Here is an 18,413-nt window from a genome sequence, read left to right on the forward strand (position 1 = left end):
TAACAAGCAGAAAATAACAAGAAGCACCCTGGGGCACCTGGGTGGCTGAGTAGGTTGAACATCTGACTCTTGATTTTGGCTCAGGTCATGGATCTCAGGGTTGTGAGATCGAGCCCCATGTCAGGCTCCACGCTCAGTGGGGAGTCTGCTTGAGATTCTTTCCCTCTGCCCCTCCTCCCATTCTCTCTCTTGCTCTCTCTCAAATAAATCTTTTAAAAAAATAGGAAGCACCCCACATATATCCCATAATCTGTAGTTCGCAGTGTTTATTACCATGGCTGTATTGGATTGCTTCTTTGGTTCCCTCTCTCCCAGCCCAGCTATTCTGTAATCTGAGCACAGAAGTCTTATAGAAAGGCATTTTGTAATCTAGGAATAGTAGCTATCTCGACCTCGTGATGCCTTGCTTAGAGCTCCAGTCTGTGGTTTTGAATTTTGGAAGGATATTTTGGGCAAGGCTAAAAGTTCATATACTGCTATTCAAAAGTATTCTGAGAAACTGTCAAAACCTGTGGCATGGAACCCTGAGAAGGGGAAAAGGAAAAACCCTGAGCAGTTCCATCTAAGTGTTTCTGGAAGCTGCTTAGTATAACAAGTGGCTGAGCATGATTGTTCCTGGGATCAGAGTATGTGAATCTAAATCCCAGCCCTCTCAGGATTTAGCTGAATAACCTTAGCCAAGTTACTCAAGCTCACTAAGCCTCAGTTTCTTTACCTGTAAAATGGGAATAATAATAAGAGTCTACCACAAACAATTAATATGAGGGTTAAATAAAATAATTTCACATGCTCAATAAATTTTGGTCTTGTTTGTTACTGTTATATTGAGGATAATAATGATAATAGTAATAACAATAACAACAGAAATCCCTGGGGCTTAGACTGTTTGCTCATGGGCTCTCCAGAGAACTTGACATCAAAGAAGACATGAGGATTCTGTCCCTCACCTTGAAGCCTTAATTGGAAATTGGGCTTAGCCTATGTCTTCATTAAATAGGTATATTCTAGATCATCAGTGCAAGAGAAAATGTCATTCACTTGTCAGCGTCTCGGATCCAGGCGGGTTGCCTTTGCTTAGGGGAACTGGGAAGAAAGGAGGTCCCACTCCAGTTGTTAGAGCTGAGGGTCAAGTCACCCGAGGGGGAGAGCCTGGAGTAGGATCCTGAAGGTGACTTGTCCTCTTTCTAGGAAAAATCTAAGTGAGTGGGAGCAGGGAGGCTAGCTTAGCTGCCATGAGCTGTGGGATTCCCAGCAGGTGAAGCATCACAATGAAGCCTAGCGAGCATTTGGGGGATTTTTCTCTGTGAATTTTCTGGTGCATCTCTCCAATTATGATATGGTTCCTTCCAGACCGGAGGGAGCCCACCCTGGCCTCTCAGAGCCCCAGTGTGGGATGCATCTGGGGGCTCTCTAGCTCTGACGTAACAGTTGCTATTCTCTGCCATGGAGAATAGGGTGTATGCGCTGCATGGCAAATTAGCTAAATAGAATATAACAGAGTGCTTCCGTTGCTCCTCCCCCAGGAGGAAGGTGATCTTCAAGTTACATTTTCATCCTTTCCTAATCTATGCCAATCCCATTGGTCTATTAACCATTCGCTTCTAAGTGCAGTGATTCTACTTACGTCTGCCTTCAGATTGGTTTAGACCAGCTGCAGTGGATCCTTTCCTGACCGTTTCCATCCATTCTCAGCAGCTCCTGTGCTTATACAGGAGCCATGATTTCAGTTTATCCTGATGATTCTGGATCCGTTAGACAGACATGGAGCCCTGCCATTTGCAAGTCACTTTGTGAAGGTCCAGAGGGGCAACTCCAAATAGGATGCAGCCCCGACGTACCTGGTATCAAGATCAACTTGATGAGAGCAGTGATCAGGATGAATTCAGAGTGCTAAGGATGCACAGAGGATGGAGTGGAAGCCTGGGGGAGTGGGGACCAGAGGATGCCAGGGGAGGCAGATAAGTCAGGGATGGAGGCTGGGGAGGACAGTGGTCTTCCAAGCAGAGGAGAGAACACATGGTTGGAATGTAGAGTGTGAGGGAGGGAGGTGGGTCATAGATGGAGCTGGAAATGAAAGCTAGGTATCCCACGATGAGCACCATGGAAGGGAGCAGGATGAGTGATCTAACTCCTGGGACTATGAGAGTCCAAAGATTACTCAGGAAAGAACACTCAGGTTCGAATGCAGAGCCTGAGACTGAGGGGGGCAAGGCTGAGGCAGATGGCCTGACAAAGAGAGCAGCTTGGGGGATAGACGGGGGTGGCCTGGGTGCAGGGCAGTGATACAGATGTGGGTACGGGGCTGAGGAAGACACCAGGTACTGTGGGGTGGGGAGAGGGCATCCACACTTGGGGACTGGCAGTGGGGCTGAGTGTGAAAGGGGCTGTGGACCATTTTCCATCAGCTTTATTGTTTGGCATCTTTACTCTCAGGGTCCACCAGGCAAGGGTTTATAGTGTAAAGAAAGTAGGAGACAGAGAGGTGGAGGGACAAACTGAAAGCCAGGCGAGGAGAGGGGTGTTAGAAAGGGGGGGGCTCAGTTTAAAGTGTGGGGGGCCACCACTTCAGAGAGCACTTTCTCCCAGGTGTGCCCACCAGCCATGTCATATGAATGAACTTAATGCTCCTGAATCACACAGGTACATGGACCCATCCCTGGACTCCGTGCTGATGGACTGCCCAGCAGCGGTAGATTTGATCTATATGCAGGTGAGGGTGACCGAGGACTCTCAAAACATCAGATGTTCTTGACCATTTGAGATTGAAACCATTAGAAAAAATTTGTCATAGCTAAGAATTCTACCTCCATAGCTAGAAGAGGGAAATTCACAGAGACAGAAAGTACAATAGAAGTTATTAGGGGCTGGGGGGCAGGGAGTTATTGTTTAATGGGTACGGAATTTTTGCTAGGGATGCTAAAAAAGTAGGTATAAGAGAGTGTTAATAGTTACATGACATTATGAATGTTTTTAGTGCCACCGAATTGTACACTTAAAAATGGTTAAGAAGTGGGGCACCTGGGTGGCTCAGTCAGTTAAGTGTCTGCCTTCGGCTCAGGTCATGATCCCAGGGTCCTGGGTTGGAGTCCCGAGTTGGGCTCCCTGCTTAGCTGAGAGCCTGCTTCTCCTTCGGCCTCTCCCCCTGCTCACACGTGCGCCCTCTCTCTCTCTCTCTCTAAAATAAATAAACCTTTTAAAAAATGGTTAAAATGATAAATATTATATGTATTTTACCACAGTAAAAAAATTTTAAAAAGAAGCAGAATTTAGAAAGAAAGTTCTACCTCCATTTTAACAATCTTTCTGAGTTTTCTAGCCGACACTCCATCATCTGGGCCAATTTCCATGAGCTTAGAAATGATGTCCCTGATCATCTAAAGCTACGTGTGGTCCCTAAATCTCATTTTAGCATCATCTTCTTTTTCCCTGAGCTGACAAGCAGCGTACCTGCCCGCAGGCCCCGCTTCAGGGGTGTGTAGCCTGTGAAACAGCACTGGGCCCCAAGCTCAGATGGGCCCCACACTTGTTTAAGATTCTGCTGTCGCCATCTTGAAATCCTCAATTTTGGAACAACAGACCCCACATTTTCATTTTGCATCAGGCTCTGCAAATTATGTTACTGGTGCTGCCTACCCCGGTGCCCTAAGCCCCAGAAAGTACATTTAGAGTTTGGCTCCTTTCCTTTCCCGGACTCGGGAAAGGTGGTGAATGTTCTACTAAGCAGTGGGACGGTCAGCGGACGCTGCCTCTGTGATACGTCTCCAGTTACCCCCCGACCCCCCTCTGTTCTCCTGCCTCACCAGCCCCCTGTCGCTACATACACGATGTTTCTCCATGGAATGGGAGTTATCACTTACACAGAAAGGCAAAGACAGGGTACCTGGTGGCTCAGTCAATTAAGCGTCCGACTCTTGGTTTCTGCTCAGGTCATATCTCAGGGTCGTGAGATCGACCCCACATCAGCTCCATGCTCAACAGGGAGTCTCCTGGAGATTCTCTGTCTCTCTGCCCCTCCCCTCGCTCACTCTCATTCTAAATAAATAAATAAAATCTTTTAAAAAAAGCAAAGACAGAGTGGCGGATTTCCCTTTTATATTCATAAAGCAAAGGCTCATCTTTGAAGAAATGACCACACTTCCATATTATCTTGTAAAGCAACGAGCAGGTGCTTTATGCACCCAGAGAGAGGGAAACTGCTCGGTGTTTTACTAAAGCTGTATGCAAAAGGACTGCCTGGCACAGGCCAAGCAGGGCAGCCGAAGGCAGGAGAACTCACCAAATGCGTCAGAAGAACTAAAAGTAATTACCAGCTGGGGAAGGTGGGCATGGCGTGTTCACGCACCATGCACCAAAGTCACAGGGCACTGTGCCGCCATTTAACCGGCAGTGTTTTTACTTAGTGTCTCACAAAATCATGGTACCAGAATCCACAGTATCTTCAATTTGACAAAGTAGAGCATCATTGACATCTGTATTTTCCCCACTAGACCACCAGCCCCATGCAGGGACCTTGGCTTTTCCAACGCTGGATGCAGCACCTGGGGGTAGGACTGAGCAGACACAGGGAGCCCAGCGGCCAGAATGTCTATAAGGGGTCACAGCCCTAATACCCACTCCTTCTTATATGACTTTTTTTTTTTTTTCAGATTTTATTTATTTATTTGGGAGAGAGAGACAGAGATAGTGAGCAGGGAAGAGAGGAAGAAGCAGACTCTCCACTGAGCAGGGAGCCCAATGCGGGGCTCGATCCCAGGACCCTGGGATCATGACCCGAGCTGAAACCAAGAGTCAGACTTAACCAACTGAGCCACCCAGATACCTCTCTTCTGTGACTTTTTAAGAGACCAAGGCAATTTAATAAATCATCCTCACAAAGCTCTTCTAAATTCTGAGGAGGCAAATCAAAATATCACTTATTACATGTTTAATGTTCACTGTTGTAGTTTAATGGCTAGAATATAGTTTTGAGTTCATTTCTTATCATATTTTAATTAAACCCACATTGCGTGAGTTGGAACATAACTTGCCATTTTAAATGTTTACTGAGGCTCATTGCTGTTGTACCCCTGCTATTACAGCACGTTATTAGTTGTGTCTGGTCTATTTGATACCACGTCCTTGGGGAGATGCATCACCCAATTCTATTGTTCTGGTGGGAAACAGAGTCTTTCTGGCCTGGTTTCCAGGATACGTTGTGGTGAGAAGTAGGACCTGCCAGCATCATCATAGGAATTTTATCTGTCTTCATCAAGGAGTTGTAAACCAGAGAGAAATGGACCGTATTTCCTCTGCTTATAGCTGGGGAAAAAAATGGCTTCACAGAAAACGCACTGAATTCAGTTTCAAAGATGCGTTCTGTCCCTTGCTCTGCGGCAGGCTGTCTCTCCGTGTGATCTGGGGCCCGCCACTTCATCCTCCTGAACCCGGCACTACAACGTCCCCCTGTTAAGCAATGAAATTGAACGAACAGTTTCTAAGTTCTCCCTCCGCCCGAATAGACTGGTATTCAAACTGTAGCTCTTTGCCTGGCAAAATCTTCAAAAGATTGTAGTTGACGTTATAATCATCTGTGCCATTATCATCAGTATTCTCATTGTTCACTGAGTCCATGCAGAGGTACCAAGAAGTCGGCCCCAGGGAGTCATGACCACCATTGTGGTCTCTTTTGGTGAACTCTTCTCAGCTCCCCTCGAAAGAAAATGCCTCCCTCCCTCTCTGCTCCTGTGGTATTTTGTTTATACCCTCCATTATGGTGCTTCTCACCCAGCCTTGTAAATACTGCTCATATACCTATTTGCCTAACTAGACTCTGAATGGCCCAGGGCAGAGACTGTCCTGGGAGCTTAGGGTGTGTGAAGGTATGAGAAGCAATCATCCTTTTAAGTAATTAATGCAGAAAGTTCTTCGGAGTTCTTCCGATAAATAACGATGCCATCATAATTAAGGGACACCCTTTTGATTTTTCTAAAGCAGGTGTGCCAAGTGAGGTCCTAGGAGCCAAGTGGACTCCCACATGTTCCCTTTCTTTTTCTTTTTTAAAATTTGAGTAACATTAACAGAATGGAAGATTGTATATAAAACTATAAATTTCTGGGTTTTCTCAAAAATATTGAGGCTTGGTCAGTTCTGGGCCTGCATTTCAGCACCACTGGCCAGTTTGGTTAACTTTGTGCAAATTAGAACAAGAGGGCCCTTCCTCCAGGCCGGCCTAACCCTGTTGTCAGGGCCGTGGCTCGGGGAAGGGAGCACGGGTTGACCGTTAGCTTCCCCGGAGCTCCATGGGCCGGTGCCCTTTGTGCAGAGACTGGCCTACCCGCCCAGGCCTGGCCTTGCTCTGCCATGCCTCCACCAGCTGAAGCTGAGTGGCTGATGCCTTTCTTTATGTTCCTCACTGTGTACCCTCTGCGGGGGATACAAGATATGTGTGTTTGAAGCTCATGAAACCCATGGCTTAGGTGATTTCACTCGATTTTAAAAAATTAGTTTCTACATCAGTCTCCAGCAGCCAGTCTTTGGGGAGCCAGAGAACTGAGCAGAGCCATTTGTCTAAACTTGACTCTCTCATTGTTAGAATGAGGTCCTGTATGTCATGTATTTGATGACTCGTGAGCCCATAATCAGGGTCAAATCTTTTCAAAGGTAGTGAAACAAAAGCAGTCCGTTCCTGCTGATGTAGGGCATTTAAATCTCTGTGTCTGAGAGTCCCAGGTCCCCTAATGCTGAATGACATATCTTCAGTGAGTCCTTACTGTTGTGATTGCTGTTCACCTTTTTAGCCATGCTTTTCTCTTTGAGATCCCTGCCCTGTGATAACAGCCCTTACAGGACTCTACCACCAAGTAGAATTCAGGAAAGGAAAAGGTGTTCCGTTCTTCACACCCACGTCGATTCCATTCAGGCATGGTGTCCAGGTTCAGTTTTGAGAATAGTTGGTGACCATGAGAAGGTCTTGGGGAGGTTAGGTGCCTACATGCTCAGAACTCAGTGGCTTGGGCAAGGACTTGGTGCAGTGGCCAAATCAGGATTTTAACCCAACTCTTGCCACTTACTTGTCGGGTTGTCTCGAAAGCCATAACCTCTCTGGAGGTTTACCCATTTGTAAGATGGGGGGATGTTCCTACCCCACAGAATAATTTGGAAAAAGTCAATAAGAAAACCTTTCTATAACAGGTTCTCAATAAATACTATTTTTCTTCTCCTCTCTAAACCCATTTCCTTTTCCCCCAATCTAAATGGCTAAATCAAAACTTTATTCAGCTTTTCATTCTCTGTTTGGAGATAAAGCATAACCAATAACACTGAGGGATGGAACACGTAAATTTACACTCAGACTAGGGTGTAAATAAGTGCCTGACAATTGGCAAAGAATTGTTGAGTGTTGGCTTTGTGTAAGACCTTGGACAAGGTACACTGAGGCGAAGGACTCAAGGTTTTCCCCTGAGGGGTTAACAGGCTAACTGAAGACCAATGGAAAACTTCTTTTAAATCATGATAAATAAAAATAGCACAGGCTAATCGGCAAGTTTAAATCCCATCAGTTCTGTATGGAACTTCCTGTTTCCCTAAACCCTTGCTAGCCCTGATTATTATATATATTTTAGTCTTTGCCAAGTTGAGAGGCAAAAAAAAAAAAAAAATTACTGATTACTGGTGAGGTTAAATATAGATTTGTAATTTGGAATTCCTTTTTGTTGATTGCTGATACACATTCCTTATTGACATTTTTCCTATTGCTTTACATGAATAATACCAACTTTTCCCCCACATATGATGCAGTCATTTTCTCTGGTTTGCCATTTACTTCTTAGTTTTGTTCTTGATGATTTTTATGTACAGAAGTTTTATATTTTCATGTAATTATATATTCCTTTATATTTAAAAATATTATTCCTTTCCTCAAGATCAGATTTTTTTTTCTGAATCTTTTTTTTTTTTTTTGAAACATCTAAACCTTTATCTGGATTTATTTGATTGGGTGGCATGGGGAAAGAGCTAACTGTATTTTCTTTCCCAAGTGTGGCCAGTTTTCCCCAAACCATTGGACGATCTCTTCCTACACCCACTAATTTAAAAAGTAACCTTTATAACATGCTAAATCCTTATGTATGTCCACTGGGGTCTGTTTCTATAGCCTTTCATACATGAGTGTGTTTTTGCCAGATTAATTCATTTCTGCTAAGGTTGCTAATCCTACAACTTCTGTTGTTTTAAGGCAATTCAGGACTTTGAAAAAGAATGGGCCAAACCCACACAGGCTCAGAGGCAGAAATTAGAGGCTCTCCAGAAAGAACACAACCAAACCAAGGTAAATCAGATACTGTACCAAGAGAAATCCCTTGGAGGGGAGTTAAAGAAACATATTAGAATTGAGCTGTTTCTTAATTTATAAACCCATCAACCACTAAAAATGGGGTTCTTTTAAAAAATGAAAATACTGTCATTAATTTTTCTGATTATATTATTTAAAGATTCTGAAAAATACAGACAATAGATTGTGGTGAACGCTTTGCCCACTTAATATAGACCCTCAGCATTTTTTTTTTAACGACCACAGAGTATCCTGTTTTATAGTTATCATTTAGCTAACCAATTTCTTATTATTGAAAATCTGGTGGTTTCCTGTTTTTGCTGCTATAAATCGCTTTGGCAGCGAGTACCATGAGGCCCAGGACTGTGTTTAATTTACACATACCCTGGAAATTCCCAACACCTGGAACGGTTCCTAGCTGAAGGTCCCTGAATACTGCAGGCCGCATCCTCTGTCTTTGCGTACGTGTTCTGTTATTTCTTAGAATATATTTCTAAAAGTCCATTTTTAGAGTTCCATGAAGATCATACCAACTCACACTCCCCCTGTCCCCAAGCAGTGATCCGAGCCTGACGAACAAGGCATATTTTAACAGAAGAAATAGACTCTGCTTCATAGTGTTGTCTTCTTTATCCTTTAGACTTTGCCAGTGGTCACCACTTTGCCAGTGTTCACTCATTGATTTTAAACAAAATGCAAACAAAATTTAGAGGACTCATACCTACATCAATATAGAAAGTAATTCTTCAAAAGCTCAGATGTTTTGAGAATTTCACTGATGGGCAGGATAAGAAAAGGAAAAAGCATCTACTGCCATGATTTAATATTTTCCTTCCTTGGTATCCTGCGTCAGGTTTGTCACGAAAATTTTGGGGTTCAATTTCAGTTATAGTGTTTGTTTTGATGGATAGGATATTTAGATATAATCAGATACATCAGCTGCTTTGGATACAATTACAGATTCTAAGTGCATTTCTGCTCCCTAAACTTTTCAATTTAATAATTTAGTAAGAATATTGTTTTTACCATGTGCTATACTCCACCAAAATTTGTATTTGTATTTTTGACATAAAACAAATTTTATTTTCTATGATGAATGTTTTACCTGATTTTACCATACTATTTGTAATAGTCATCTTTAAAAAACTTTACTTTGAGTGCATGAATTAGATGGGAAAAAAAAAAAAAAAAACAAGAACTGAACCATGATTCAAATTAACTGATACTCTCTTGAAGCATCTAAGGATACTGGCATAAAAACCAGCATTATTTAAGTGTTTATAAAGTTCTTCTGCTAATAGATTCAGCACATTAACAACTATTGCTTTACTTTATGTCCATGTGCAAGAAAATCTGGAGTTGAAAATGAGTGAAATTAGGGGTGCCTGGGTGGCTCAGTTGGTTAAGTGTCTGCCTTCGGCTCAGGTCATGATCCCAGGGTCCTGGGATCGAGTACCGCATCAGGCTCCCTGCTCATTGGGGAGCCTGCTTCTCCTTCTGCCCCTCCCCCAATCGTGCTCGAATACCCTCTCTCAAATAAATAAATAAATAAAATCTTTAAAAAAAGAAAAGAAAATGATGAAATTAATTTAAAGGAGCAATTAGTTGATCTAAATCATAGATGGGCTAACTACAGCCCATGGACCACTGTTTTTGTAAATGAAGTTTTATTGGCACACAGCCATTCATTTATATACTGTCTAAGGCTGCTTTTTGTGCTAGGATGATTAAGGTGGGTAGTTATAATAGAGACAATATGCCCAGAAAACTGAAAATATTTACTATATGGCTATTTACTAAAAAGTTTGCCAGGGTGCCTGGGTGGCTCAGTCGTTAAGCGTCTGCCTTCGGCTCGGGCCATTGATCCCAGGGTCCTGGGATCGAGCCCCACATCAGGTTCCCTGCTCAGCGGGAAGCCTGCTTCTCCCTCTCCCACTCCCCCTGCTTGTGTTCCTGCTCTCGCTGTCTCTCTCTCTGTCAAATAAATAAAATCTTAAAAAAAAAAAAAAAAGTTTGCCAACCCTCAATCTAAATGAAAATATATGAACATACCTTTTGTAGTTATGCTTGTTAAACTATCTTTTTCAGGTGTAAGCTTCTTTAAAAAACTTATTTTCTTTAAAAAAAAAAAAAAACCCAACTAATCCTTGCAGATTTCTTTTAGTTTGCATATGGTCAGTAACATCACTACACCTGCTTATTGACTGACAAATGCCCACAAGCATTTTGAACGAGTTACCAATTCATCACTGACTTTCTAGAGAAATGGAGCTTAACTTTTAAACACTTTCCGTCTCTTTGAGAGCATTGCAGCCAAGAGTTGATTACAAAACGTTTTTTAAAGTGTTACCAAGCAATAAGATAACGATTTGTAGCATATAATAAATAAGAAACTATTGTAGCAAGAGCTTAAAACTGCTCTGTATGCTGGTGGCAAGATTACTCAGCCCTTCCCCGACCCCTGCATGCATAGCGTAACTCAGGACCTGTCGTTTCTGCGGTTTCCCATTGACCCAGAGGAGGGCCAGGCAGCTTAACGCATCTCCTAAATTGAATGCGTGAACCACAGCAAATGAGCTGGTACAACAAACGATGTGAGGCTGGAAGGGACAGGAGCCTCAAATACCTCTCCCGCCTTGTAGTAACAGTCAGCTGCCCCTCACTGCTCATGTCTGGGCACATTTTACTTTCTCAGAGAGGGCTTCGTATAGTCCTTGAAAGGACTTGCCTTCCTTCAAGAAAGGATCTGGAAAGTGCCAGGTTGTCACTGAGTGATCTCTCTGATTTAACCATGTGTTCAAGTGAGAACTCCCTTTTCTTCGTGCTTATCTCCCACAGCATCAGGCAGGACCATGGTGAAAGCTGGAAGAACCAGGGAGAGGTCCCCAAACTGATATCAGCTTATTAAAAACCAATGGGTAATAATAATGCTTTGTTACAAAAATGAAAAGTCCCGGATAGATATTGTCAGGACAGGATGCCTGGACCACAGGTGTGAACTGCAACTGTCCTCTGTTCTTAAGCCAAGTCAGAAGCAGAGGGAAAGGGGGCAACTGGGTGGCTCAGTCAGTTAAGCATCCGACTCCTGATTCCGGTTCAGGTCATGATCTCAGGGTTGGGCAATTGAGCCCCGTGTCCGGCTCTGTGTTGGGTGTGGAGTCTGCTTAAGATTCTTTCTCTCCCTTTCCCTCTGCCCCTCCCCACTGGCTCTCTCTCTCTCTCTCTTAGAAAAAAAAAAGAAAAGAAAAGCAGAGGGAAAAGCTAAACCTTAAAAGTTACATAAAGGTGTTCCCTTGACACTATTGGGCTGTCTCTAACTCTACTTAGAAAGCAGACTCACTTTCTCATTTTATTGCCATTTGCAAAAACTCTTCCTCGGACAATTCATACCATCATCATATAATGCAGACTGTAAAAATTAACTACTTTCTTTCTACATAGACCTGAGCTTAGTTTTTTTTTTTTAAAATTGCCTTTTTTTTTAAGGAGGCTCAACATCAAATATAGGGATTGAACTCACAACCCTGAGATCAAGAGTCACATTCTCTACTGACAGAGTCAGCTAGGTTCAGCATTTCATTTATTTATTTATTTATTTACTTATTTATATCTATTTATCTATTTATTTAATATTTTCTTTCTTTCTTTCTTTCTTTCTTTCTTTCTCTCTCTCTCTCTCTCTCTCTCTCTCTCTAAGAGAGAGAGTGCACGCAAGAGAGAGCACAAGCAGTGGGGAGGAGCAGAGAGAGGGACAAGCGGACTCTGCACTAATCACAGAACCTGATGCGGGGCTTGATCCCAGGACCCTGAGATCATGACCTGAGCAGAAACCAAGAGTTGGCTGTTTAACAGACTGAGCCACCCGGGCGCCCCCAAACAGCATTTTAAATGTACACTTTTTGTTTATTTTGCTGTTGTAATTTGCTGAGATAGAATCCTATCTACTCATTCATTTGATTCACTCTATTCTTCTCCATTCATCATTCAGTCACTGAATATTTTTGTTCCCACTATGTACCAAGCACTGTAATGGGAGCAGAGACACAATGGTGAATGAGGCAGAAATGGTTCAGCCTTGGCAGGACGCACCATGAACTTCCCCAGGCCTTATTGTCAGGGAGCACAAAGGACATTGTCTTCGTTTGTATCATCCAGAAGAAAAAGGTGCTTTCACTGTGGCTCAATTCCATGTGTTCCACGAGAATGGCAGTAGCTTCTGACATAAGGTTGTCACCTTTTTCAAGCAGTCTCTTGCTTCTTTTGCCCTACCTTCAACCCCGGAGCAGTTTCTGGAGCTGTCCCAAGAGGTCCGGCACTATGGGTACTTGCAGCTGGATCCGTGTACCTGTGACTACCCGGAACCAGGCTGTGGGGCCGTCCTCTCTGTTGGCAATAATGAGATCAGCTGCTGCATAACCCTGCCTGACAACCAGACCCAGGAAATCATTTTCCAGATGAACAGAGTGAAGTGCTGGCAGGTCACTTTCCTTGTAAGTATCTTGGCACTTTGCCTTACCCATGATTTAAAGTCTCTACCCGTGGTTTAAAAATCCTATTGTCTTTGGATGACAAAGTTGGCAGTAGGGAGATGGGCCTGCCATTTGCATCACTACCTTGAGTGGACCGGCATCTAAGCCACATGAAGCATCACCTAATGGTAAAACCTGTCTCTTGTCTGGTGCAAGTGGCCCATCCATAACAGTAGAGACAGCCGTCTTTCCACTTGGCAACAACAGGCTTCTTTACTGCTTGGAGGCTGGTTATAGTAATACGGCATAGAGAAACAATGGCTACTGTTTATGGAGTACTTAATACAGACTCAGTACTGACAAGATTTCTACCCTTGGAAACTGGATGCTGACCAGTAGAGCTCTCCTTAAGGATCCCCAGCCTCATACTTACATTGCCATCTCCTCCCAGAGGAAATGCTATGATCAGATGTATTGAGTGCCTACTTTGTATCACATGTTCTGGGTGCTGCCACATCTATTATTTAATTAAATTCTTGCAATAACTCAGTGAACTAAGTGGGATTATCCCCTTTACACAGGAAACTGGGGTTAACTCGGAGAGGACAAACACTATTAGAACAACTGTGACCCCCAGTTGCTAAATCCTTGGAATCCACAGGGAATTTTTGGCTGGCACGATACTAAGCCTCTCTGTGGCATTTGGTGTTGTCAACCATTACTTGCTTCTCAGAACTCCCTCTCCTTCCTCCTGTTTGTGGGCTGCCTCTTCCTCTGAGCACTTCTGAAGTGCTCGTTTGCCCTGGGGTTCCATTTCCATCTTTCCTCTACGTATTCTCTGAAATCAATTGCCTACCTCCCTGTCGAAAAGTCCAGTATTTCCTAATGCCTTCTGGACATCTACACCAGGTGTCTCATGGACATCCCAAACGCAGCCTTTTCCCAAACCAGACTCATCCTTGCCCTCTCCTGCCCATCCTAGAGATCCTCCCCACTGTGTTCCCCATTTTGGTAAATACGACTTCTACCACCTGCTAAAGGCCAAACCAGCAATCTTGACATTTTCAGCATATGATTTCAGTCTTTTAAACTTACAGGAACTTGTTTTATGGCCCCAAATCTGGTCTATCTTGGTGAATGTTCCATGTACACTTGAAAAGAATGTGTATTCTGCCACTATTGGGTGAAGTATTCTGTAAGTTATCAATTAGGTCAAGCAGTTGACAGCGTTCAGATCTCCTGTATCCTTGTACGTTTTCTACTTGTTCTATCCGTTACCGAGAGAAGAGGAATGTTAAAACCTTCAAACCTAATTGTGGATTTGTCTATTTCTTTGAGGTTTATCAGTTTTTCCCCTCTTTTCCTGCCTTCTATTGATTAAGTATTTTATGATTCCATGTATTTACACCATTGTTTTTTTTTTTTTTTAGTTGTACCTTTTCATTTATTTATGGTTACTTTAGACTTCTTGAACTTATTACATTCCACTTTTAATTATTATACTACACAAAAAGTGTAACAACACTGTACTTCTATTTCCCCTTTTGTGATATTTATTGCCATATTTCTACATATATAATCCTCATGCTGCATTATAATTATTTTTGCTTTTAAACAGTTGATTCTTTTTAAACTTTTAATTTTGATGTAACTGTAGGTTCGCATGCAGTTGTAAGAAATGGTACAGAGATCCTGTGTACTCTTCACCCACTTTTCTCAAATTGTTAGTTACATCTTGCAAAACTATAGCACAACATCAACACCAGAATATTGGCATTGATACAAGCAGGAGTCCAAACATTTTCATTATCCCACGAACCCCTCATGTTGGCCTTTTAGAGCTCTACCCACTTTCTCTCGCCACACCTCTCTCTAGCCCCAAGGAACCACTAATCTGTTTGTTATTTTTATAATTGTGTCATTTCAGGAGTGCTACGTAAAACTTTTGGAAGTGATGGATATATTCATTACTTTGATTCTGGTGATGGTTTCCTGAATGTATGCTTATGTCCAAACTCATCAGATTGTGTACATTAAATATGTGCAGGGTTATTTTTTTACGTCAATTACACCTCAATAAAACTTAAAAAAATAAAAACACAAACAGGTTTTAGAAACCTAAAACAAGGTTATGTACTGGTCAGTTGATGAAAATGTTGTGACCAGAGGTTTGCAGGTACCTAACCCTGCATTTCCCCTGGAGCAATGACTCAGTGTTCAGTAATGCAGTGTTTACAGTGACTTTATAGAACAGGACTACTGTGGGGCGCCTGGGTGGCTCAGATGGTTAAGCGTCTGCCTTCGGCTCAGGTCATGATCTCAGGGTCCTGGGATCGAGTCCCACATCGGGCTCCCTGCTCCTTGGGAGCCTGCTTCTCCCTCTGCTTCTCTCTCTCTGTCTCTAATGAATAAATAAATAAAATCTTTAAAAATAAAAAAAATAAATAAATAAAAATATAGAACAGGACTACTGTGAATAATAAGAATTGACTGCATTTAGGAGGCAAAAATATAAACAAAAACAAGGAATTGATTACCTTACAAATGTTCTTTAAATGGAATCATATGTAGCCTTAAGGATTGGCTTTTTTTACTCAGCATAATTCTTTAGTAATTCATTCAGATTGTTGTATATATCAGTAGTTTGGTTCTTTTTATTGCTGAGCAGTATTCCATGATATGGAATGGACAAGATTTATTTAACCACTCACCCAATGAAAGATACCTGGTTGTTTCCAGTTTTTAGCTATTATGAATAAAATTCCTATAAACATTCATATGTATGTTTTGGAGCACAAATCTCCATTTCTGTGGCATAAATGCTTGGGAGTACAATTGCTAGGTTATTTGAAAGTTGCATGCTTAGTTTTTTAAGAAATTGCCAAACGATTTTCAAGAGTGGCTGTGCTAATTTCCATTCCCACCAGTGATGCATGAGTGATGGAGTTTCTCTGCATCCTCATCAGCATTTGGTGTTGTCACTGTTTTTCAGTTTAGTCATTCACCTAAGTGTGGAATGGCATTTCATTGCGATTTTAATTTGCATTTCCCTCCTGGCTGATGGTGCTGACCATCTTTTCATATGCTCATTTGCCATCTTGTCTATCTTCTTTGGTGAAATATTTTCTTCCATATCTTTTGCCTATTTTCTAATTGATTGTTTGGGTTTTTTTGTTTTGTTTTTTTTTTACTGTTGTTTTGAGAGTACTTCATATATCCTAGTTACTAGTCTTTTGTTGGATATGTGGTTTGCAAATATTTTCTCTCACTCTCTAGTTTTTCATCCTCTCAACAGGGTCTTGTACAGAGCAAAAGTTTTTAATTTTGATGAATTCTAATTCATCAGTTTTTCATTTTATAGATTGTGCTTTTAGTGTTGAATCTAAGAACTCTTTGCCAAACCCTGGTTCCTGAAAATTTTTTTCTTAGAGTTTTTTCCTAAAGGTTTTACAGTTATAGGTCATACATTTAAGTCCATGACTCATTCTGAGTTAGTTTTCATCTAGGGTGTGAAACTCAGAACGACATTCCCTTTTTTGCCTGTGGAAGTCCACTGACTCAGCACCATTTGTTGCAAAGCCTGTCCTTTAAGTGACTTGCTTTTGCACCTTTGTCAGATATCAGCTGGGCATATTTGTGTGGATTTATTTCTGGATTCTCAAGTCTGTTCCATGATGCATATGTCTGTCCCTCCCCCAGTACTACATACACAGTCATTCCCTTCCTTTGTAACAGCTTTATCAAGATATAACTCACATACCATACAATTCACTTATATAAAGTGTACAATTCAGGGGTGTTTAATGCATTCCCAGAGTTTTGCATCCATCACCACAATCAGTTTTAGAATACTTTCATCACCTCAGAAAGAAGTCCTGTACCCCTTAGCTCACGTCTGTATCCCCCCATTCCTACCAGCCCTAAGAAGCCACCAATCTGCTTGTCTTTATAGATTCACCCATTCTGAACATTTCATGATTAATGGAATCATATATGATCTTTGTGACTGGCTTCCTTTACTTGGCATAATGTTTCCAAGGTCCACCCTTACCATAGCATGTATAAACACTTTATCTTTTTCATGATCAAATACTATTTTGTTGTATGGATATACTATATTGTGTTTATTCATTCATTCATGGACATTTGGGTTGTTTCTCTCTTTTGGTTGTTATGAGTTATGCTGCTATGAACATTTGTGTATAAGTTTTTGTGTGGACATAGGTTTTCATTTCTCTTGGGTATATGATTAGGAGTGGAATTGCTGGTACCATGATGGTAATTCCATATTTCATTTTGTGAGGAACTTCTAGACTATTTTCCAAATAGTCTGCTTGATGTTATGTACCCACCAGTGATGTATGAGGGTTCTCCCCATACATGGACAGATCGTTATTCAGCCAAACATCTGAAAAGAGCTCTCTGGAGCTCTTACTCTGTATAAAGTCCTTGTCTGTGATCCTCTGCCCCACAGATTGCGTCCAGATTAGGTGCCCATCCTACCTCCTTCCATAGACCTGGGTTTGCTTCCCTTACAATACTTATAATACTTATCATACCAAACTGTGGTAACTTACTTTCATAGCCCCTCATAGACTGACAGCTTCCTGGGGATAGTGACTATATCACTTGTTTTAATATTTTGCCCAGCAGTTAATAGCTGCTTAAATTTCTATTGGAGATCAAATACTATCTTTTCTCTGTAGGGAACTCTGCCGAATATGGAGGGACCCCAGCGAACTCTCAACCAGAACTTAGAGCTCAGATTTCAGTTTAGTGAAGACAGTGGCTGGCAGTGGTTTGTTATTTACACCAAGCAGGTGAGTTCTTGGGACAGCACATGAGAACCAGTGCTGAAATGCTCTCCTGCTTGCTGGGGTGAACAAAGCACATTACCCTAACCCAACCAGAGCAGAGTACTAGAATATGCTATACACCCTCCTTTTTGGCCTATAATACTGTTTTTTTGGGTTTATTTTTTGTTTTGTTTTATTTTACTGGTCACCACAGGCTTCATGTCCATTACAAATGAATTTAGTTACTAAATAACAGAAGACTCAACTAATAGTGGCTTAGACAAAGCATTGGTGAACTTTCTCTCAAAGGGCCAGATGGTAAATATTTTAGTTTGGGAGTCCATCTGGTCTCTGTTACAACTACCCAACTCTGTTGTAGTACAAAAGTAGCCACAGACAATATGTGAACAAATGGGTATAGTTGTTTGCCAATAAAAATTTATAAAAACAAGTGAGGGGCTAGATTTATTGACCTCTGACTTAGACAATACAGATTTTTATCTCACTTAACAAGAATACTAGAGGTAGATGATTGACATCCCTTTTATCTGGAAGGCAAAAGCTTTGCCTCAGAAGCCCCAGTAGACTTTCCATTATGTCTCATTGACCAGAACTGAGTCTCGTGACCACTCCTAGGTGCAAGGGAATCTGAGAATCAAGTATTTAGCAAAAAAGAACAAAATTCATGATCAGCTTAGAGTAAGCATGACCTGGGCACTTTGTCATCAGACGAAATCAAGGTTCTATTAGGAGAGGAGAGACTGTTGGACAACAAACTATCCAGGTCTTCCATGGCTTTGTAATTAAAGTTGGAATAAAATTTTTTTTAAAAAAGACTTA

At 41.8% G+C, this 18,413-nt stretch overlaps 1 protein-coding gene across 3 annotated transcripts in view; it reads left to right on the top strand.

Annotated features, from left to right (window-relative positions):
- SNX31 (sorting nexin 31) overlaps positions 1–18,413 on the top strand; it is a 57,398-nt gene that overhangs the window by 27,255 nt on the left and 11,730 nt on the right. For all 3 annotated transcript variants that reach the window (XM_036072728.2, XM_036072729.2, XM_078071671.1), the window contains exons 8-11: positions 2,641–2,710; positions 8,213–8,305; positions 12,595–12,798; positions 17,484–17,597. In XM_036072728.2, the coding sequence (XP_035928621.1) occupies positions 2,641–2,710; positions 8,213–8,305; positions 12,595–12,798; positions 17,484–17,597 (481 nt within the window). The remainder of the gene's footprint in view (positions 1–2,640; positions 2,711–8,212; positions 8,306–12,594; positions 12,799–17,483; positions 17,598–18,413) is intronic.

This window comes from Halichoerus grypus, chromosome 5, assembly GCF_964656455.1.
Source record: "Halichoerus grypus chromosome 5, mHalGry1.hap1.1, whole genome shotgun sequence".
NCBI lineage: Eukaryota > Metazoa > Chordata > Mammalia > Carnivora > Phocidae > Halichoerus > Halichoerus grypus.